General features: G+C 39.8%; 1 protein-coding gene across 3 annotated transcripts in view; it reads left to right on the forward strand.

The window, feature by feature from the left end:
- The window catches only part of CMSS1 (cms1 ribosomal small subunit homolog), a 388,986-nt gene extending 365,517 nt beyond the window's left edge, over window positions 1-23,469 (forward strand). For all 3 annotated transcript variants that reach the window (XM_055567914.1, XM_055567915.1, XM_055567916.1), the window contains 8 exons: window positions 114-185; window positions 2,798-2,927; window positions 8,312-8,371; window positions 9,341-9,443; window positions 13,139-13,199; window positions 13,633-13,720; window positions 21,679-21,767; window positions 23,175-23,469. In XM_055567914.1, coding sequence (XP_055423889.1) covers window positions 114-185; window positions 2,798-2,927; window positions 8,312-8,371; window positions 9,341-9,443; window positions 13,139-13,199; window positions 13,633-13,720; window positions 21,679-21,767; window positions 23,175-23,258 — 687 coding nt within the window. In that variant the 3' untranslated portion in view covers window positions 23,259-23,469. The remainder of the gene's footprint in view (window positions 1-113; window positions 186-2,797; window positions 2,928-8,311; window positions 8,372-9,340; window positions 9,444-13,138; window positions 13,200-13,632; window positions 13,721-21,678; window positions 21,768-23,174) is intronic.
- The last annotated feature ends 1,027 nt before the right edge of the window (window positions 23,470-24,496 follow it).

A 24,496-nucleotide genomic window follows, 5' to 3' on the forward strand; every position in this document is an offset into this window, starting at 1 on the left:
CAGGGATCAAATGCAGGTCTCCCACACTGCAGGCAGATTCTTTACCAGCTGAGCCACCAGGGAATGGCTTATCATGCTAAGATGAAAGTTTTCTCATTTGCGTTTCTTTATAGCCTAAAGAATGTTTCTTGATACAACCAAAGGAAACAAATGAAGATGCCACCAAGACCAGGAAGAGGAAAAAGGTAATATTATTTTTTACAGTGGTGTGGCCCTGCATGGTTTCCATCACATTGTTATATCATGCACTTTGATGAGGCAGTTAGTGTAATCCCCACTTTAGAGATTCAAAAGTTGTAAAACTCACTGAGCTTTGGTGACTCTCTTAAGGTCACTAGTAATAAGTGTTTCTGCTGGAGCTAAAAATAAATTCTTCGAATTCCTATTTCAGCCTTGTGGATTACCAGGCATCCTTGTTACCCTGTGTTTTCACTGTGGTTAGAAGTCAGACATGGGTTTCTAATTCTAGAAGGGGCCCAGAGCTGTCCTGCCCTCTGGCCCCTCTGGATTTATCCAAGAAAAGAAATTTACCAACCTTCTTTTCTTAACCATTTCATTTTTTTAAAAATCTTATATCTTAGAGTATTAATAAGAAAAGATTAAGCAGATGAAAGTAGTGTAAGTATAAGGCATTTCTGACTCTAAGTCTGAACCATAATTTAAAGCAAAAGACTCCCCTTGCATTTTCAGATTGCCTGTGAACATATGGGAAACTCTGTTGCTCCTATACAGACTTTCTTATGAAGAAAGTGTGGTTAGCTTTGACCTTCTACCACTGTTGTGAAAACAGCAGTGTAATTCTCTCCCTGCCAAGAAGGGTCTACTGCTTTGGTCAGCAGAGGAAATATGATTGGGATTAGAGGAAAGAAAATGGACTCAAACCAATTACTTAACAGCAAGCTTTTAGAAAATTGAGAGTGTGTGTGCCTATGTTTTCCTTGCCTGCATATGGCCAAATAGGAAGATGGGAGATGCCAAACTGGCTGAGGTTCGGCAAGTACTTAAAGAAATGACCTTAACTTCTCTTTGATAGTTTGTACAGTAATGGCCTTAAGAGTGTTACATTCTTGGGGCTCAAGGTCAGAACTCTAGCTAGATAGTTTAGCCTTGGCTGAGGTCATGCTGAAATGTGCCCATTGATGACATTTTTTTTTTTTTTTTTTTGGTAAAGTTGATTCATTTGACAGAACTTTGTTCTTGGCAGTGGTATGAAAAGGAGCATAGTATGGATGGAGGGGGGAAAGGTGGTGTAGGAGGCAAAGAAGGGCCTTTCTCAAGTTTTGGTGAAATATTAGAAAGATATAAGAAGGGAAGTTCATGATGAAAGTTAAATGAACAATTTATGTTCCTAGTACATTGCAGGCATTTAGTATATGCTACACAAGTAAATCCAAATCAAAATAGATGTTGTAGAGCATTTCCTGTTCTGCTTTTCATGAGGCCAATTCAAGGTGTCTCTCCTAAGACTTGAGCATTGAGGGTCTTAAGTGCCCTTTTTCAGTGTACTTGTTTGCTGAGATTACTCCTGCAGCTCTTACTTTAATCCCAGAAATCCAAACTGAAACTCAGTGCCTTAAGATCCAGGTTACACAAGAAATTCTCAAATTCTACTCTCCCAGGAATACAGATCGTCTGAAGCTTAGAAAGGGGTTTCCATAAGCAAGAAGATTTACTGACTTTTTTAGGGCTTCATTGGTGAAAGTCGTGTGGCTCAGTCGTGTCCGACTATTTGCGACCCAATGCACTATAGCCCACTGGGCTCTTCTGTCCATGGAATTCTCCAGGCAAGAATACTGAAGTGGCTAGCCATTCCCTTCTCCAGGGGATCTTCTCAACCCAGGGATCAAACCCAGGTCTCCTGCATTGCAGCCAAATTCCTTACCATCTGAGCCACAAGGGAAGCCCAACGTGGCTCAGTGATTAAAGAATCCACCTGGCAGTACAGGAGACACGGGTTCAATCCCTGATCTGGGAAGATCTCACATGTTGCAAAGCAACTAAGCCCGTGTGCTACAACTGTTGAGCCTGTGCTCCAGAGCCCGGGAGCTACAAATGCTCAGCTTATGTGTGGCAACTACTGAAGCCCGAGCACCCTAGCCCATGCTCCACAAAAAGAGAAGTCACCACAATGAGAAGCCAGCACACCGCAACTAGAGAGTAGCCCCTGCTTGCCAAACTAGAGAAAAGCCTGTGCAGCAATGAAAACCCAGCATGGCCAAAATAAATAAGTAAATAGTAAAATAAATTAAAATTCTAAAAAAGAAAAAAAAATCCACAAGGATCATTTACAGAAACTGACCACATGCCTGGGCATAATGCAAATATCAGTAACAGTTTTTAAAGAAATAGTATCATACTGACTGCAAGCTCTGTATATAACACAAGTAAGTGGAAGAATAAAAAAATAAAATAAACACTTATTGACTTTTAACAGAAAATGCCTGGAGAATCCTAGGGACAGGGGAGCCTGGTGGGCTGCCGTCTATGGGGTTGCACAGAGTTGGACACGACTGAAGCGACTTAGCAGCAGCAGTACCTATTATAGACTCCTGCAAAATTTTTAGTTCTCCTACAAATCATAGACCAAGGAGTCTCTTAGATCATCTGCTTTTCAAAGCAAGTACTTATGTCTAAAAAGTATCTTTCAAGTTTTCTTAAGTGTATTTATTAGAACTCCCATTCACACTTGGCCATCACCAGAACCTATTTACAGTTTAAATGCCAGAGGAATCAACCTATCCTCAGCCAAATGCCACTCTAAAAATCTGTCTTCCCATTTTTACTTCTTTCTCAACAGAAGAAAATTACTGATATTCTTGCAAAATCAGAGCCAAAACCAGGGACACCTGAAGACCTGCAGCAGCTGATGAAGGACTATTACCGCAGCAGTCGCTCAGTGATTGAACGCGAAGAACTCACCCTCCCAGGTGCAGCCAGGCCTCCTGTTGGTCTTCCCTCTAATAAACGTGTTTTCCATGTGCTAGTACTCCTTTCCTGAACCTTATCATTTTAACTGTTGATGATTTCTTCATTAAGATGCTAAATGGTATTTGTTCAATCTAATAGATTTGTAAATTTTTTCACTGCAAAGGTATTGGGTGTGTTTTGGGGACAGATTTTTCAATGAATAAGAATCTTTAATGAGGATAGAAGTTAAATAAAAATAAAGCACACATTTAAAAGTATAGGTGATTAATTTACTCATCCTTTATAGACAAGAACTTTAGCTTTAATAACATTTTAGTTTTGTTGTTGCCCTCATCATGGATGTCTAGTCATTGTTCTGCTTTTAGGGTAGTATTTTAGCTTCCAACCAAGACTTTCTCAAGTAAACCATCTAAAGATATGAACAAAATTCTACATTTTTTAGCAAGGCTGACACCTCACCACGTATGATTCTTAAGTATACTATTATATGAGATCTACTGCCTTAGAATATTTATAACTAAGTTAAAAATATTGGAAAATTCTTTTAAAAACCAATTTTAATTAATTTCAAAATAATGACATAATCTATTACTCTTTTGTTCTGAGACTGAAGAAAATAGATGTCATAAAATCAAACCACAAAATGTCGGGCACCACTGCTTCAGATGACCTATGTGTAGACTACTAGGAATATCTAACACTGCTTTTGGAAAAAGTCAAAGGTGGCTTGATTTCCTTTTTCCATTACAACTTTATACTTTCTAGAGACTTGAGAAGCTGAAAAACAGACCATTCCCAGAATTTTTATAATTCTTTTATAAAATGATGTATGCATGGTTTTTTTTTAATACACACTGGATTGGAGACACCAGTTCCCCTGTCTGTTCCTTTTCCAAAAGAAATGCCCTGTAGAGAATTGAAGGAACTCATTTCTACATGAGTGAGTCCTGAAGTTTCCTACTTAGCTCAGAAACCCCAATAGCAATTAGAGATGACTCTTCTAAGCACAGCAGCTCCTCAGGAGAGCTCCTCCTGACTCTTCTATCTCAGGAACCAGGTGCTGTAACACAGCCTCTTCAAGGTTTAACTGAAGTTTGATTTCACTGTGACTCAGCAGTCAATTTTCCCTTCTAGTTCTTTGGGGGTTTTTTTAATAATAATTTATTTATTCTAATTAGAGGCTAATTACTTTACAATATTGTATTGGTTTTGCCATACATCAACATGAATCCGCTACGGGTGTACACATGTTCCCAATCCTGAACCCCCCTCCCACCCTCCCTCCCCACTTCTATTTCTTTGTTAGAATTGCAGAGAGTCAAAAGTCAGAAGAAATCTTTAAGGAGTCACTTGAGTTCCATAGTGAGTTTATATTATATCATCATTAGAGTTCAATAATATAGTTAGGTGAGAATATGTGGTCATGATTAACTTAGGGGAAAATATTTAAAATATGTTAAAAGAAGACTGTGGTAGCCAAAAGGAACAAGTTTTCATTTTTAGTTAAGAAATTAGGAAAAAAAAAAAAAAAGAAATTAGGCCATTCTGAGTCACAGTGTACGAAAACATCATAGGAAGGTTTTAGAGAAAAGGCCCATCACTACACTGTCAGGGCCGAGACAGAGAGGAGGTCTCTGTTATTTGAAGGAGGGACACGCCATCGGTTATCAGAACAGTCTCAGGAAGGGGCATATATTACTTATATGGATATAAGTAATAAAATATTGTTCCTATTTAGTTTGCCCAGTGTCTGACTTGGTTGTGGTTTGCAAGTTGTGCCTGTAGGGAAGGAACATGTCTTTTCAATTAATACTGTACACTGTACATTGTTAATGTCATATACATGGGAACTTAATTAGAGTTTTGAAGCAAGAATCACTTAGAGCTAACTCAGCTGTCCTCCTGAGAGCTGCATTGTAGTTCAGATCAGTGCTAAATGCCTGTAAGCAACTGAATCACCCAGGAACTTAAAAAACAAATTCCCAGGCCCAGCCCCAAGGAATTCTGACTTACTGTGCCAAGGGGACTCCATTCCAGGAATCTGTATCTATTGTAATGCTCTGCAGGTGAGTCTGATCATATCCAGACTTGGGAGATTACAATTTTAAATATCATCAGAGGCTCTACAACAGGATATAGAGGGCAGCATCTTTGAAGTTACTCACATACTGTGAATTTGTATGCACTGGGTCACAACATAAGTCTCATTTAATTCAATAATAGTCTACTCCCTAACACTCTGATGTATTTATAGACAGACTTCTTCTGGTATAAAGAATTTGGATGATAAACATGCTTTTTTATGCATCTTAGGTACAGAGTTAATAATACTACTGAGTTGCTAGACCATGATCATCATTGGTTGATCAAGGCCCCTGTGTTTTATTGCAGTTTGTTTCATTGTCTTTCATTGTGTTGTGCTGTGTTGTGTTAATGTTGTATTTTGATGTATTATTCCTGCTCTTCCCCACCCACACTCCAATTTCCTTTCTCCATAGGCATCAACTCTAATGGGTTACTGTACATTTTTTAATATGCATATGTCATATTGTTGCATGTGGAAGCTTTTTACAATTTATTTAAATGAAGTTGTGCTGCACCTCTCTTTCTCTTTCCTCCCTGAACATTTTTTCAGGATGCCTGTATAGCTTTATGTACATGTAGTTCATTGCTTCTAAAATGCTACATAGTATTCCAGTGATTTCATCTACCACTTATTGCTCCTGCATTTTCTCCTATATGGATGTTTAGGTTGCTTCTAGTTCTCCAGCATTACAAATAATACTTGTATGACTGTTTTGAGTGTGTCTTTATATACTACACGAGAATTTCTTTCCATAATGTTTCTTTCTTTCCATTACATTCCAGGAATGTAATCCTGGGTTCATAGGGATATCAGTTCAATTCAGTTCAGTTCAGCCGCTCAGTCTTGTCTCACTCTTTGCGACCCCATGAATTGCAGCACACCAGGCCTCCCTGTCCATCACCAACTCCCGGAGTTCACCCAAACCCATGTCCATCGAGTCGGTGATGCCATCCAGCCATCTCTTCCTCCGTCGTCCCCTTCTCCTCCTGCCCCCAATCCCTCCCAGCATCAGAGTCTTTTCCAATGAGTCAACTCTTCGCATGAGGTGACCAAAGTATTGGAGTTTCAGCTTTAGCATCAGTCCTTCCAATGAACACCCAGGACTGATCTCCTTTAGAATGGACTGGTTGGATCTCCTTGCAGTCCAAGGGACTCTCAAGAGTCTTCTCCAACACCACAGTTCAAAAGCATCAGTTCTTCAGCGCTCAGCTTTCTTCACAACGTACACCTTAATTTTATTACTATCCAGCATAGCAATACCACTTTATACTTCCACCTGTAGTTCCCAAGAATTTCCATCATCCTACCTTCTCAGCAATACTTGGTAGATTATACATCTTTTTAACAATTGCCATTCTAATGTATATGCAAAATGTTATCTCATCTTATATTAATTTGCACGTCTATGGTGACTGGTGAGTTTGGGCATCTCCGCAAAGATCCATTAGCTGTTTCAGCTTTACCTTTGTATATTGCCTATTTCAATGGATTTGAAAATAAAAATGTTTCATTAGTCCACTGAATGTACAACAAGCTTCTGTTTCACTACTCTAAAAAATGATGGGCAGTCTTCTTTGGAGAAAAATGTCTGTTGAGGTCACTCATTATCAGAGAAATGCAAATCAAAACCACAATGAGGTACCATTTCACGCCAGTCAGAATGGCTGCGATCCAAAAGTCTACAAGCAATAAATGCTGGAGAGGGTGTGGAGAAAAAGGAATCCTCTTACACCGTTGGTGGGAATGCAAACTAGTACAGCCACTATGGAGAACAGTGTGGAGATTCCTTAAAAAACTGGAAATAGAACTCCCATACGACCCAGCAGTCCCACTGCTGGGCATACACACCGTGGAAACCAGAATTGAAAGAGACACATGTACCCCAGTGTTCATCGCAGCACTGTTTATAATAGCCAGGACATGGAAGCAACCTAGATGCCCATCAGCAGACGAATGGATAAGAAAGCTGTGGTACATATACACAATGGAGTATTACTCAGCCATTAAAAAGAATACATTTAAATCAATTCTAATGAGGTGGATGAAACTGGAGCCTATTATACAGAGTGAAGTAAGCCAGAAAGAAAAACACCAATACAGAATACTAACACATATATATGGAATTTAGAAAGATGGTAACGATAACCCTGTATGAGAGACAGCAAAAGAGACAGATGTATAGAACAGTCTTTTGGACTCTGTGGGAGAGGGTGATGGTGGGATGATTTGGGAGATTGGCATTGAAACATGTATAATATCATATGTGAAACGAATCACCAGTCCAGGTTCAATGCAGGATACAGGATGCTTGGGGCTGGTGCACTGGGATGACCCAGAGGGATAGTATGGGGAGGGACGTGGGAAGGGGGTTCAGGATGGGGAACACGTGTACACCCATGGCAGATTCTTGTTGATGTATGGCAAAACCAATACAATATTGTAAAGTAATTAGCCTCCCTCCAATTAATATAAATAAATTTATATTAAAAAAAAAAGAAATAAGGCACCCTGTGCTCTGGAAAAACTGGCAGAACAGGTCCTCAGATAGACTATTTTCAGGAGACGATTTTATGAGCCCAATTCTCGCATCTTTCCATATCTAGAAAAGCCTTCATGGTGAGTGTATGCTCTTTGTGACTAGCAGTAACCTTCATATGACTAGTAGTAGCAGAAATTTTCTGCAAAAAAATGTGCTTGATTGCATGTACTCTCCCTTTACTAAAATTATATGTATACTGACCTTCCTCCCTACCTCTTTGTAACAGTTTTTCAGAGCTATCTGAAATGCTGTTTCCCAGGCTATAATCCTCGTTTTGTCCCAAATAAAACTGAACTCACAGCTCAAAAAAAAAAAATGATCGGCAGTAAAAAGTCATTGTTGGTGCTGCTTTTGTTTCAAATGCTAGACAACACTCTAAAATAAGTGAGTCCTCAACTCATTAATGTTGTCCAACCTGTTCAAGAATACATCATTCACATTTTTTTTTAATTTTATTTTATTTTTAAACTTTACATAACTGTCTTAGTTTTGCCAAATATCAAAATGAATCCGCCACAGGTATACATGTGTTCCCCATCCTGAACCCTCCTCCCTCCTCCCTCCCCATTCCATCCCTCTGGGTCGTCCCAGTGCACCAGCCCCAAGCATCCAGTATCGTGCATCGAACCTGGACTGGCAACTCGTTTCATACATGATATTTTACATGTTTCAATGCCATTCTCCCAAATCATTCACATTTAATGTTTCAAGTGTGTGTTTGCAAAATCCTCTACAAATTATGCTTCTCATATTTCTAGACTCCTGCTTCCTCAAGGCCAATGATTTAACTCACAGTCTTTCATCATATCTAAAAGAAGGTAAGTAAACTCATTTTTTAAAAAACTATTCATCAAATTGTTATTTCCATTAAAACATGAGGTTTGTCTCTTTAAAATAAAAACTTTTAAAACCTCAAATTTAAAATGAAGTTTCCATCCTAAGTGGATTTTAAATTGATGTTTTTTAGGTCCATCTTGATATTAATTTTTATTTACTTTAATTTTTTCTTGTTTTTCTCTGGTTTTGGGGATTTGAGTTTTGGTCTTGTTTTTGTTGTACAGCACATTAGATGTATTGCTCTTGGAATCCAGAGAAATATATTAGTGTTCTCATCCCAAGTACCCCATCAATTTGATGTTTGACTTGGCACAAGTTACTGAGGACTCCTCCAGGACTCTATTTTGTTATGTGAAAGACAAGGAAGTGGGACTATGATCTTGACCTCAACTCTGAGATTCTGAAATTCTGTTCCCATGTTCAGAACTCAGACCATGGCTATTGCTCAGTCTGACTTTGTCTTTTTCATTGTATGTAGGCAGTAATAATTAGATTATTCATGCTAGATAGTCATTTATTGTTTCCAATAATGAGCTAGTTTAGATATAGTAATTTAGCATTCTTTTTTCACATTCTAACCAATTCCAATGACACTCAACTTGAGTTCATAAACCTTTCTTAGCCTCAAATACAGCAAATGTAAATGCAGGTAATAATAGAATCAGTCTCACTGGATTATTAAGTTTTCTTTGTCTTTTTTTTTTTTTTTTTTTTTGGTACAAACTTTTTTTACTTAGTTCTAAAGCTGGTCACATTTAGTTACTTAGCATATTTTATGTTTTGTGGTATAAATTAATGATGTTCCATTTTAATATCTAACATAACCAGAGAATAGTATCTGAACAATGCTCATTATATTAAATAATAGTGAAGTAATTGGACAATATTCAACTTTGGAGGCCTTATTTTGCTATACGTAGGGTAATGTTTTTCTTATGGTCTTTTTTCAGTCTGCCCCAAATGGGTGAAACTTCGGAAAAACCACAGTGAGAAGAAATCAGTCCTGATGCTGATTATCTGTGGCTCTGCCATCCGAGCTGTGGAGCTCATTAGGTTGGAAGCTTCACCTGTTCTATTTCGTGAATGTTTTCTGAGTAACCAATATATGCCAAGCTGATATGTTCTATTTGCTGGCAATGTAGCAATGAAGGAAATACACAGAGTCTCCTCTCTCGTGGAACTTACTCTCCAGTGAGGGAAACAGATGATAAACAAATAAAATACACATTATAATGTCAAGTAGTGATAAGTTATGTAAGAAAAAAACAAATCATGGCAAAGGAATAGAAGAGAATGGGGGCTGCTTTTAAAAGGATAATTGCAGAAAACCTCTCTTAGGAGACTGACATTTGGACAGAGAGTTGAACACAGTGAATGAGAACGCCAAGCAGATGTCTGGGAGAAGAGTGTTCCAGGCAGAGGGCATAGTAGATACAAAAGGCCCTGAGATGGAGTGCCATTGGAGGAGTTGAGCAGAGGAGTCACATGATCTGAATTATTATTCTAAAGTTTCTCTTCAGCTCCTGTGTGGAGAACACACTTTGTAGAGGGCAAGGGTAAAAGCTGGGAGATTATACAGGCAATAACCAATTTGGAGAAATAAATGAAAGAAAAGATCTAATTTAAAACCATATAACAAGAAAAAATAGAACACCAATGCATAAACCTCTCAAAATTTAGATAAAGAAAATATTACACAAGGGACGCAGAACATCTTAAACAGAAAGGTGAACCATGTTGTTAAATTGGAAAATTTGATGTAAATATATCTATTTACCTAGAATAATCTACAAATTTCATAATTTCCAATGAAACTTCTATACAGTTGTTTTTTTTTTTTTTAATTTTATTTTATTTTTAAACTTAACATAACTGTATTAGATTTGCCAAATATCAAAATGAATCCGCCACAGGTATACATGTGTTCCCCATCCTGAACCCTCCTCCCTCCTCCCTCCCCATTCCATCCCTACAGTTGTTTTTTAAACTAGATAAAATAGTTCTAAATTCATATAATACAGAAGAAATAATAGCTGTGGAAATTCTAAAAGAGAATGCTAATGAAGGCCTATAGTATCCACCAGATTGTTTTATTAAGAGCCATATTACAAAATCTCAATAATCAAAACAGTATGGAACTGGCATGTGCATGACAGGTCAAAACAGTGGAGCAGAATTTTAAGTTCATAAGTAGACCCATATGTATATGTACAGAATATGGCAAAAGTGACAAATTAGTAGGGAAAGATAGACTTTAATAATTGGTATTGGAACAACCAGGTAGCCATCTGAAAAAATTAACTTGGATCCACATCTCACTTCTTATACCAAGAAAAATGCCAAATGGACCAAAAATTTACATATAAAAATTACATTTTATAGATAATTTATAGGTACAGAAGGCAGTGGCACCCCACTCCAGTACTCTTGCCTGGAAAATTCCCATGGACGGAGGAGCCTGGTAGGCTGCAGTCGAGTAGGACACGACTGAGCGACTTCACTTTCACTTTTCACTTTCATGCATTGGAGAAGGAAATGGCAACCCACTCCAGTGTTCTTGCCTGGAGAATCCCAGGGACGGGGGAGCCTGGTGGGCTGCCGTCTATGGGGTCACACAGAGTCGGACACGACTGAAGCTACTTAGCAGTGTTACTAAGTGCTTTCACATACCTTTTCATTTACTGTAGCTTTTGTAGAATAAACAAAAAGGCTTCCACTGAATCTGTAATAACATTCAGTATTCAAAGAAGAGCCATCAGAGTAGAATGGGATTTACTGGGACTCAACCCTCTCCCAGAGCCAGGCTCTTGCTTAGCTTTGACCAGAGACAAAACAAAGGAGAATCCAAGTCCTGAAGAAAAAGGAACTTGATCAAATAGACTAAGGTGCAAAGTAGATTCTTGGTAGTTATTTAGCCTCTATTTTTCTAAATGAAGTAATCTGACCATGAGTAGTTTTTAATGATTGTTAATAGTCCTTCAAATCCTTCTTTCCTGCTCGGCACTTATATTAAATTGTAAAATTCCCTCTCAGTAAAACAGAAGTGTTCCTTTTTTCTGCTCTAAACATAATTGATCTTCAAGACTCCAACTGCTTTTGGACAGCTGTCCTTGCTGGCTCTGAAATCATAGGAGTTCACATTGACTTTTCAGTGTTTAAAAAACTACCGCCACAGAACTTGTTTCAGATTCAAACACTAGTGGCAAAGGGGTTGGCCTGAAGGTGGCTTCTTAAAAACAAGTTGTCACATCGATTTGAGTACATAAATGCCTTTCTAAAGGACATAGAAGTACTGTGGTGGTGTACTTCACTTGCCAATTCTCAGTGTTTTTCTGTGTCTTCAGTAATATTATGATCCATTTCAAGGTCAGGTGATTTGCAGAAGGTGATTTCTGAGCAGGCACAATGAACCCTATTCATAAAGGCGAATATTGAATAATTCTAAATTTTGTAAGATTACCTGTTCTCTTGAGAACCATAAGCTATATTAAATATGTCCCCTAAATTGTCTTCTTAGTTAACCTCGCCACAGAGAAAGCTCACATGTTAAGTACAGACTCAAGTGCAACAGAATTTGTGTAGAATGAGTCACCACTTTGTAACTTCATATATTCCCACTGGTCAGTAATATTTCTCAAGTATAATAGTGATATATAAAGGAGAGTAATATTCCGAGCAGCATTCCCATGTTCTCATCCCAAACATCAACTAGAAGATTATTCTTTTATACCCAGTTTTACACATTTATACCCGAAGCATTTCCACATATAAAATTTTACAGATAAGCTCACTCTGCAAAGTCAATTAAAGTAGGGGGCTCCTCTGAAGGCAGGGCTGAGCCCTCGGGGCAGCCACACACAGACCTCTGTACATGGCCTTGGGCTCCGGGGAGCACAGGCTGACATCAACGCTAAGATTCTCACAACCAAATTTTGGGTGAGAACTATACTGCAGAGTTTGAAGATAAATTCTGTGCCAGGGATCTAAAATACAGAACCTTTGTCTTAAAGGTGTTAAAAAACAAAATCCAACCAAGTAAATTAAAGGTCAAATCGACTTTTTCAACAATTCGTGGATCAGGCAGCATCCCATCTAGCTACTAGAAGGGCACTCCAAGGGGTTGTGCACAGTGGAAAGTTTTTTGGAAAAAGGGTGGAGCAAGGGGAGAGCAGAATGACTGGGAGAGCACACAAGAGCAGAACGACTTATTTTTAGGCCAAAACATCTTTTGGGGTGGGGGAGGAAGCAGCAAGGTTTTAGCTTCCTTTGGGGGTTGGAGAGGCCCACAGAACAGGTTGCCTTACTGGGGCTTGACCAGAAATTTCAGACTGGTTGATTAAGATTACATTTCTGAGAGAAGTGGAAACTGTAGTTAGATCAAATATTAAATCTGGGTTCAGTATCATGAGCTTTTAGCATGAGTGATGCCATATTGAGACTGTGGTTTTCATTTTAATACCAGTAAAAGGCAAGTCTACATGTTTCAATAATCAAGGAAACCTAAGTAAAGTTAACCTTGTTACTGAAAGTTAAAAGCCAACCCAGATGCATGCCTGAATAAAGGCCACCCCACTTTTGTTCCAGAGATGGGCTGAAAATCAGGATTTCTGTGTATGTGTGTATATCCACATACATACACACATAAATGCACATATTCTTTTAAATAAATCAAAGGGTAATACATAAGTAGTTGGCATGGCCCTGAATGAGTGAGTTTTCTTATGAGTAAATCTATTTCTTTTCATTAGGTCAATGACTGCATTCAAAGGAGACAGCAAAGTTATGAAATTATTCGCAAAACACATAAAGGTAAGCGAGGGCCTGTGGTTCCTGGTGAGGAGCGGAAGCAATGCCTCAGGACCGCTTCCGGGCCTCAGTTTTTTCACTTCAGCCGCTTTACCTTATCTGCTTAGCCAGCGTGTTCTTTGGTGCCTTCCTTACATATTTAACACCCAGTCTGATTTTCTTTGCATTCCCTGCCTTTGTCCCCACAACAGTCACCATTCCTCTGTGCTCTGATATTCCTGTACAGAAGCTGAGGCTTAACCAGTTTTCTAGGGAGATGTTCTCTTCTGTCTTGATGTTAACCTTCTTTGCCCTGGAAGTTGACCCTAAACAGGAGTAGCTCCTTTTGCTGTTTCACTTCTGCTGTTTAGCTTTTAGTTTAAATGCTCTAAAATTGGGCTGTGATTGAACTATCTAATGACTCTTCTTTTCTCCCTTCTCTTCCATTTTGAAATAGGTCCAGGAGCAGGTAAAATTGCTGGAGAAGTGTGTGGTACACCTGGGTGTAGGAACTCCAGGGAGGATTAAAGAACTCATTAAACAAGGTATGAAAAGAGGTAGTAATACTCCTACTCAGAGCTGAGTGTTTGCCTTACCCTGTGTGAGTCTGGAAATCACATGTGTGATGCAGTGAGACCAGACCTCTGTGTTTTTAGTTAATTCAGGGTTGGAAGCTCAGCCTTTAGTCTCGAAAAACCAGCCAGCAGGTGTAGTACAGTGGGGAATGATAAGGACTGTTGCAAACCACAGTATGTGTGCCCATCTAAACACATTCACATTCCAGTTGCTTTAAGCAGGTTGGTGGATTCACAGTTTATTACACCAGTTTGCAGCCTCTGGACTTTGTAAGCTAATGTGTTGAGTGTTTCCCTCTCACTTAATTGAGTCTTGGCTCCCCAAGGCTCCCATTCCAGTTGAGGGCTGGTATAGAAAATATGATGAAAGAAAATGCAGTTTCTATGGATGAAATTCAAGTATTCTAGAACATTTCTCATGAGTTCATTTCCTTTTAGTGCTTTACCCAGAAAGTATTCCAGATAGCATCCACTGGTGGGTTTTTATAGTTTGATGACTTTCTCAAAGCCAGTAGCCTAAAAACCTTCTGGCCTACTGATGATCTTCGTACATTTTTCTACCTGCCAGACAGATTAAAGTATTTCTCTTAAATGCTCATTTCCAAATGACTTGTTCAAAACTTTATTTTATAACTGTCTGGAGCTGTTCCTTGAGTTCTGTGTGTCTAAAAATAATGTGTTCATCAACATAGTATCTCAGTATGGAGATGATCTTTTACCTGGAAGCAAAAAAGAGCTAAAAATACTATCATTTCTCTCCAGATGAAAGCCATGCATAAGTGAACCCACTATATGCAGAAGTCTGTGCAATTAAAAGTAGCAAACTTGGTAGACCCAGGCAAGGAGAGGGAAACAAATATTTTTTGAGTTCCTACTTGTACTGGGTGCTATGCTAAACACCCTTACATATCTCATTTAGTACACACAGCATCCTTGCAGGCTAGCATTCTTATTTCTTAAGAGAGAAAACTGCAGCTTAGAAGGGTTACGTAACCCCTCCAAAGATTCTCTCATTCTAGGCCTTCCTGATTCCAGAGGCTTTCCCCTTCAAGGAGCTCCTGATCTAGTTGAAGAGATAAATGTACACAGAATGAGAATGACAGCAGTAAGTGCCGAGGGCCAAGCCAGCACTTGAGTCTATATGAGTTGAAATGAAGGAGAGGTTGTTTCAGTGGCTGAATCTGCAAGGAAGGCTTTATAGAGAAAGGAGTCTTTAACTGATATTTGAAGTATGGATAGGGTTAAAATAGGATCTTTGAAGTATGGAGATGTAAGAAAAGCATTCAGGAATGAGAAAACAGCTGAATCAGAAGTAGGCAGGTAGATACACAGTCTATATAGAGGAGGCAATATATAAGCAATATCGTGTCAAGGAGAAGAGCCTCTGCTATAGACTGAAGCCTCTGGATGCACATCCCAGATCTGGCAGCGACCATCTCTGTGACTTGGCAAGTTTCTTAACATTTCTGAACCTGTTTCTTTATCTGAATGACAGAGATGGTAAATGTACCCACCTTACTGCAAAATTCAGACTTAAATTGAAGAAAGTAGGGAAAACCACTAGGCCATAAAGGAATAACCTAAATCAAATCTCTTATGATGTGACAAATAGATTCAAGGGATTAAATATGATAAACAGAGTACCTGAAGAACTGTGGACGGAGGTTCATGACATTATATAGGAAGTAGTGATCAAAACCACCCCCAAGAAAAAGAAATGCAAAAAGGCAAAATGGCTGCCTGAAGAGGCCTTACAAACAGCTGAGAAAAGAAGAGATGCAAAAGGCAAAGGAGAAAAGGAAAGATATACCCATCTTAATGCAGAGTTCCAAAGAATAGCACGGAGAGATAAGAAAGCCTTCCTAAGTGAACAATGCAAAGAAATAAGGGAAAACAATAGAATAGGAAAGACTGGAGGTCTCTTCAAGAAAATTAGAGATACCAAGGGAACATTTCATGCAAAGATGGGCTCAATAAAGGACAGAAATGGTATGGACCTAACAGAAGCAGAAGATATTAAGAAGAGGTGGCAAGAATACACAGAAGAAATATACAAAAAAGATCTTCATGACCCAGATAACCATGAGGTATGATCACTCATTTAGAGCCAGACATCCTGAAGTGTGAAGTCAAGTGGGCTTTAGGAAGCATCACTATGAATAAAGCTAGTGGAGGTGATGGAATTCCACCTGAGCTAGTTCAAATCCTAAAAGAAGTGAAGGTTGCTCAGTTGTGTCTGACTCTTCGCATCTCCGTGAACTGTATAGTCAATGAAATTCTCCAGACCAGAATACTGGAGTGGGTAGCCATGCCCTTCTCCAGGGGATCTTCCCAACCCAGGGATTGAACCCAGAGCTCCTGCATTGCAGGCAGATTCTTTACCAGCTGAGCCACCAGGGAAGGCCATCCTAAAAGATGATGCTGTTAAAGTGCTACAGTCAATATGCCAGCAAATATGGAAAACTCAGCAGTGGCTACAGGACTGGAAAAGGTCAGGTTTCATTCCAATCACAAAGAAAGGCAATGCCAAAGAATGTTCAAACTACTGCACAATTGCACTCATTTCACATGCTAGCGAAGCAATGCTCAAAATTCTCCAAGCCATGCTTCAACAGTACTTCAACAAAGAACTTCCAGATTTTCAAGCTGGATTTAGAAAAGGCAAAAGAACCAGAGATCAAATTGCCAACATCTGTTGGATCATAAAAAAAATCAAGAGAATTCCAGAAAAACATCTACTTCTGCTTCATTGACTATGCTAAAGACTTTGACTGTGTGGATCACAACAAACTGTGGAAATATTTTTAGAGATGGGAATACCAGATTACCTTACTTGCCTCCTGAGAAATCTGTATGCAAGTCAAGAAGCAACAGTTAGAACCAGACTTGGGAAAACAGACTGGTTCCAAACTGGGAAAGGAGTATGTCAAGGCTATATATTGTCACCCTGTTTTAACTTATATGCAGAGTACATCATACAAAATGCCAGGCTGGATGAAGCACAAGCTGGAATTAAGATTGCCAGGAGAAATGTCAATAACCTCAGATATGCAGATGACACCACGTTTATGGCAGAAAGTGAAGAAGACCTAGAGTCTCTTGGTGAAAGTGAAAGAGGAGAGTGAAAAAGCTGGCTTAAAACTCAACATTCAGAAAACTAAGATCATGGCATCCAGTCCCATCACTTCATGGCAAATAGATGGGGAAACTGGCAGACTTTGTTTTTTGGGGCTCCAAAATCACTGAAGATGGTGACTGCAGCCATGAAATTAAAAAACGCTTGCTCCTTGGAAGAAAAGCTATGACCTACCTAGACAGCATACTAAAAAGCAGAGACATTACTTTGCCAACAAAGGTCCATCTAGTCAAGGCTATGGTGTTTTCAGTAGTCATGTATGGATGTGAGAGTTGGACCATAAAGAAGGCTGAGCACCGAAGAATTGATGCTTTTGAACTGTGGTGTTGGAGAAGACTCTTGAGAGTCCTTGGACTGCAGAGAGATCCAATCAGTCCATCACAAAGGAAATCAATCCTGAGTATTCTTTAGAAGAATTGATGCTGAGACTGAAGCTCCAGTACTTTGGCCACCTGATGCGAAGAGCCAACTTATTAGAAAAGACCCACCTCCTAAGAAAAGACCCTGATGCTGGAAAGGATTGAAGGCAGGAGGAGAAGGGGACAACAGAGGACAAGATGGTTGGATGGCATCACTGACTCAATGGACATGAGTTTGAGCAAGCTCCAGGAGATGGTGAAGGACAGAAAAGCCTGGTGTGCTGCAGTCCATGGGTTTGCAAAGAGTGGGACACTACCGAGCGACTGAACAACAAGGGGTATGTTATGCCAATAAAAAACTAAACACAGTGAGTGTCACTCCTTAGGAACTCAACAAATACTAGTTACTACTTTTATTAAAGAGACCACCTTTCTTGGTTGGAGACTTTACTGGCTGTAGTAGTCTGTACTTCAGTTGGAAAGAAAGTCAGATTTTGGAGGAAGGCCCTTGCACAGCGATTGGCTGGATTTTTGTCTTGTGGCCCCAGGAGGGTGTTGAAAGTGAAAGAGCAAATGAGAGGTGCTCGTAGTCCATCTAGGAGACACGGAGTCAGGAGAGATTGGCTGGGCAGCTGGAGGGCCCAGGGATGCACCGTGGTTCTCCACCTCTTAGCCAAGGGCTCACCTCTTCCTTACTGCATTCCACATGTTTTTATGTGCCACCGCCACTGCCCACCCCCACCCCAGGCAACAGAGTCACTTTTCTCCATATTTAATATTTAAAAGAGAGAGAGGGAGACAGAGAAAACAAAGCTGTCCAGATTGTTGAAATTAGAGTTCTACAGAGTTGTGAAAACTCACTGTGAAACCTTACTTCATCTAAGAAGTGGAAAAATCATTTAAGGAGCTGTTGATTTTTTTATAAAAGGAAAATAACTCTTATTTCTGATTCCAACTGAATGAATGGTTTCATATTCATTGACTACAGATGTTAGGCTATATACAAAGCGTTTAAAGAGAAACAATTCCATCACTCTAAAAACTGAAAATTTAACAAAGTAATTCAAATGGCACATAACACATTTTATGTAGCTGTTTATGACTTGAGATGTTTAAATATATGCTATATTAAGCAGAGTTTCTAAACGTCAAAAGCTATCCCATAACACTTACAGACAGAATTGTATTATTTTATTTAATAAGGGGATTTTCTAATTATAAGAGCCTTTGTAAAATGCAGAAAGATACAGAAAAGAAAGTAAGTTACTTTAGAGATATCGCTTATCAGCTAATATTAACTATATTTCTTTTCAGTCTTTTTTTTCTATGCATTTATCTATATCTTTTTATAAATGGAAATCATGCTGCTGCTGCTGCTGCTGCTAAGTCACTTCAGTCGTGTCCGACTCTGTGCGACCCCAGAGACGGCAGCCCACCAGGCTTCCCCGTCCCTGGGATTCTCCAGGCAAGAACACTGGAGTGGGTTGCCATTTCCTTCTCCAATGCAGGAAAGTGAAAAGTGAAAGGGAAGTCGCTCAGTCGTGTCCGACTCTAGCGACCCCATGCACTGCAGCCCACCAGGCTCCTTCGTCCATGGGATTTTCCAGGCAAAAGTACTGGAGTGGGTGCCATTGCCTTCTCCAATTGGAAATCATACTGCATATCATAACTTTATAACTGTCTTCTCTACTTAATATGCTTCCCTGGTGGCTCAGACAATAAAGAATCCGCCTGCAGTATGAGACCTGGGTTCAATCCCTGGGTTGGGAAGATCCCCTGGAGGAAAGCATGGCTACCCACTCTAGTATTCTTGCCTGGAGAATCCCCACGGACAGAGGAGCCTGGTGGGCTACAGTTCCTGGGGTCACAAAGAGTGGGACATGACTAAGCACAGCACCCAATATGTCAATATCTCATGAGAACTTTCCATGTCATGAAATAGTTTTATTTTTTCATTTTTAGTGACTGCATAATATCCTGTTGAGCTTTTTTCCAGTTTAGCAGAGATATAATTGACATATATCATTGTATTAACCAAGGTGTGCGTGATTGGTACATGTGATACCTGTGAAGTGATTACTACAATAAGTTAGATTAACATCAGTCACTTCACATAGTTCCATTTTTTTTTTTTTTCTTATCATGGGTACATATGATACCTGTGAAATGATTACTACAGTAAGTTTGATTAACATCAGTCACTTCACATAGTTCCAATTTTTTTCTTGTCATGAGAACTTTTAAGATCTACTCTCTTTAGCAACTTTCACGTATACAGAGTACAGTGCTGTTAACTGTAAGCACCACGCTATATTTTACATCCCCAGCACTTATTTACCTTACAACTGGAAGTTTTTACCCTTTGACCACCTTCCTCTATTTTTCCTGCTTCTCACCTCTGGCAACCACCATCAATCTATTCTCTGTAGCTATGAGTACATTTTTTGGTTTGCTTTCTCTTTTTTTTAGGCTCAACATATAAGTGAAATAATACAGTGTTTGTCTTTCTCTGTCTGACTTACTGCACTCAGTATAACGCCATCAGGGACCACCCATGTTGTCAGAAATGGCAGGATTTTCTTTTTATGGCTAAATGATGTTCGTGTGTATGTGTGTGTGTGTGTGTGTGAGCCAAAGAACACTGACATTCTTTATCCATTCATTTGTCAGTGGACACTTAGGTTGTTTCTGTGTCTTAGCTATTAAAAGTAATTTTGCAATGAACAAGGGGATGCAGATATCTTTTCAAGATAGTGATTTCATTTCCTTTGGATACATACTCAGAAGGGGATTTACTGGGCCGTAGGGTGAGTTCTATTTTTAATTTTTAGAGAAACATCTATACTGTTTTCCATAATGGCTGCTCAAATTTACAATCCCCCCAGAAGTGCACATGGGTTTCTTTTTCTCCACATCGTTGCCTGTGCTTGTATCTATTGTCTTTTGGTGACAGTCATTCTCACAGGTAAAAGGTGATAGGTCATTGTGGATTTGATTTGCCATTTCCCTGTTGGTTAGTGATGTTGAGCTCCTTTTATATAGCTGTTGACCATTTGGATGTCTACTTTGGAAAAAATATCTATTCAGTTCCTACACCCATTTTTAAATCATCTTTTTTTTTTTTTTGCCATGGAGCTGTTACCAGTTCTTTATATATTCTGGATATTGGTTCCAAGTTATATGGGTGTTTAACAGTTCTATTAAGGCAGGATATTTGGGTTGTTTCTAATTTTTTTGCTCGCGTAAGTAGGTACACAGTTGTCATCTTTTTAAGTAACTGTGCTTAAGTTTCTGGTGTTTTATTGAAATGGAAGAAGAATTATTTTGTCAAACTCCAAGCATTTTAAAGCTCATGTTATAGCATGTCCAGTTGCCTTCCAGAGAGGCTGTACCTATTTGCTATCCCACCATCAGGTCAATTATTTTTAAGGGAACACTATCAACCCTTTGTCTTTCTTCATTTATATCATTTTTAATTTACAGAGAGAGTATTAAATAAGAGGCATTGTAGTTATAAGAAGCATGAAAAAGTCTTTAGGGAGAGAGGAAATTACTGAAATAAACCAGTATTGAGGGGAAGGGCTGCGGGATAAAAGAAGGCTTTGTTATTTACATTTCCAGATGTGACAGCTTGGGGGCAGTGGTCAGAACGTGGGGAGTAGGGAAAAGCTAACTGCCCAATTCTGGGACCTCTGGAACAGACAACCTCTGAGGTCCCCTTCCACCCCACATTTCAGTATTGTCTCTAGATAGATAGGAAGACAGTAGGAATGAGTCGTTTTCCAGTTTTCTCAAAGGACAGCAGACTTTGGAGCTCATTCATCTTAACTCTATTTTCTGCCTGAAATTAACCTCCCAACCCTGTCTTCAAACTTCTGCTGATTCACCTTTTCAGAGACAGGCAGACTCTACTGGATTCAACTCCTCTGAAGGGTCTCTGCCCTGAACAATAAGATCAGTTCAGTTCAGTTGCTCAGTCGTGTCCGACTCTTTGCCACCCCATGGACTGCAGCACACCAGGCCTCCCTGTCTATCACCAGCTCCTGAAGTTTACTCAAACTCATGAACTGTAGGATACATCTTACCAAATTCCTGTCGGAAAAAGACTTTACCCTCTGGGGCTTGGTAAAAGGGAGGCCTGGGATTGATTCTTTGCCAGCCCTTGAGCATTTCACAAGCTTAGCAAGAGCAGCTTCCCTGAGAATCAGTGATAAGATTGTAAGGAGAGCAAGTCTCAGAGTGTTGCATTTGTTTTCCATCAGACAGGGACAGCACTTAATGTGCAGAGATTAGTTGCCAGTGTTGGGGGGATGGGGTGGGGAGAAAAGAACAAATGAGGCCAGGAAAAAAAAAAGCAACCAAAGGAATAAAAAATCCTTTTAATAAGCTTATGTCATGAGTTCTTTAATGTAGCAATTCTCTGTCTCTTTCAGGTGGCCTTCATTTGAACCCCTTAAAGTTTCTGATTTTTGACTGGAACTGGAGAGATCAGAAGTTGAGAAGGATGATGGACATTCCCGAGGTACCGTGTAACCAGCAATCCAGCACTTCCCTTTAATCTTTTTTTTTTCAATTTGAACTTGAGTTCAAACACAGCAATAAAGTCTTTGACATGAGGAGCCAGCACATTCTGGCCTTTGAAATGATTTCTTTTAACTCTGAAGTAACTACAATTATAGAGGCCATCTCACCCCTTACACATAACTGTATCCTTTCCATGTGTTTTATAGGAATCAGCTTTGTTTCTTCATTAAATGCCCAATGGCCTCTGCCCCGCTGGGGTCCACATCTATACTGTACCTTTGGGAAACAGGAAGGTCTGGAGGACTTGGCGTATTTCCCTGTGCCTTGTTTTAGAGACACGATCATCTTTGCCTTTTTGTCCTTAGACGTGCATTTGGAGGTGAGGGGCACAAACTTGCCTCATTGCCTGCATCTCCACATACCCAAAAACCTGCTTACTTAATGAGCAATTTATGTTTTGAGGAGTGGGGAAATTTTTTTGATGTCTCAGTGAATTAAAACTGATTGAATACCTTTGTGGGATCAGCATTAGCTGATTATATATTTATGAAAGTCATCCATTATCGTCATAATGTGACAATTGACTTGACACCCACCATGTTATCATGGGGATAATCTTTCAATCTAGCCTGATGCTTAGAAGTAGCTGTTGGAGAGAATAGGGTTGTGCAGTAATAAACATGGCTGCCAGTCACCAACCAGGAATAAATCATGACAGTGACTATCAAAGAAGCTTGCAATCCAAATATGCTGAATTAATTTGCTGTATAAAACTATATCCTCAGAATAACCAAACCTGATTTTAATTGATTAGTGAGTTAGGCTAAAAACCATTGTCTGAGTTTCCTACACACACATACATATACACACACACAGAGTCTCCTGAACTGACTGGTTTCTTAAAACCAGTTGAACCAACTTAATGTCAGGCACATGAGGGCATATTTGATGATTTTGCTTATAATGTTAAATCTGAGTAAGCCACCACTAGTTTTCCAATTATAATAATGAGGAAGAAATAGTATTCACAAAAACCCTTTTAACCCAGACTTATTTTTATTGTGATGATGTCATTATTAGTAGTTACCCTGTATTAAAATACTGTGTATAGTCTAGACATACTTTGGATATCTTGAACCACCATTGGGTAAGATTTTTCCTATGAGATTTTATTTTGAAGGGCTACAAACAAGAGGACATCCATATGAAACTGATGTCTTATATAGTTCCTCTTCCTTTACTTATGTAAATATTTCAAATCTGAATAAAATGCGGTTTTGCTCTTCCTGATTCTGGCCATAACAGCTGCATAAATACCAGGGAATCCAGATAGTTGAATTTATTCACCAAATCCATCCTCTCTTGATCTTAAAACTTTTTTTTTCTTCTTTTTTTTCTCCCTTAGATAAGAAAGGAAGTTTTTGAACTTCTGGAAATGGGAGTGCTAAGTCTGTGCAAGACAGAATCTTTGAAGCTGGGCCTTTTCTAAATCTGGATCCTAATGAAAAGTCCTGTTTTCCTGGTGGGATTTGTATGGCTCTGGCCCATTGCAAGCACTTGGTAAATACCAGCTATTGTTTATTAAGTTGACTGTATCACCAGATGGATCACTAGGAATCTTAGGTTGGGATTCTTTAACAAAATGAATGTGCCCTTTGCCAAATCCCTTGTGTAATAAAGCATCGCTAGCTTGTGTGTGATTTTTGTTAAGGAGACTGAGTTTTTCTTTCACCAGCTGGCCTCTGATGTGACTGTACAAGAGACAATATGACCAAATGACAAGTCTATTTGCCCGACGCACAGTGAGGCCAAACAATACTAAAACACGGAAGTTTGGAACAGATAAAGGTTTATTACAGGTTCATGCAAGCAGATGGGTAGCTCATCCCTTAAGAGCCCCCAAATTACTGAAAGCTTTCAGCAAAGCCCTTTTCTAGGAAAGGTGAGGGAAGAGTGTGTTTAGTTGTTGCACATTTCTTGGTGTCAGATCTTTTGTTCTTGAGGTCAGGTCATGATTAGGAAACGATGTTCCTGTAAATCTTCACCAAACAAATGTTGTTCTCTGTTCTGACAAGGAAGGGCAAGGTCCCAAGGAATAGCTATCATCCTTCAGGGTCTTGGTCCTGGCTAAGAGGAGGTAGCTCTTAGTTGGCAGCTTCCTCAGAGCCAGGTTCCCACACCCTGCCCAGCTGTCATTGCTGAGGGAGCCAGACATCTGACGCAGCTGGCCCTCAGGCTCCTCAGGCCATCCAAACAAGGGTGGGGGGCATGGTGGGTGGAACCAGGCTCCTCAGACCACGACGCAGGCAGAGGGCCACTGCTATCAGGTAGCAGAGACAGGGGTGGGGGAGAGGTTCACCACAGCCTCAAGACCAGCGAGTGGCCCTGGTGTGGGCTCTGGAGTCCTGCTGGACACAGCCCCCAGGCTGCCCACTGGCCCAGGGCTAGCTGAACTGGGGGGCCTTCCAGGGAAGGCCTGAATTTGCCTCTTACCTCACTCTATACCTGACGCCCACCACACCACTGTTGGCTTAATCGCTTCCCTAATGGACCCTCATTGACAGTTTGTTACTTGTGGGCAGGGCCCCCTGCAGTGCTGACCAGTAGCTGAGCAGGACTACTAATGGTCACCCACTGACAGTTGGTTGCTTGTGGGCAGGGCCCACTGAGGCACTGAGCAGGGGGTGAGCAGGACCTGTTGCCTGGTAACAGGGTGTGGAGTAATGA

This window comes from Bubalus kerabau, chromosome 2, assembly GCF_029407905.1.
Source record: "Bubalus kerabau isolate K-KA32 ecotype Philippines breed swamp buffalo chromosome 2, PCC_UOA_SB_1v2, whole genome shotgun sequence".
Classification (NCBI taxonomy): Eukaryota; Metazoa; Chordata; class Mammalia; order Artiodactyla; family Bovidae; genus Bubalus; species Bubalus kerabau.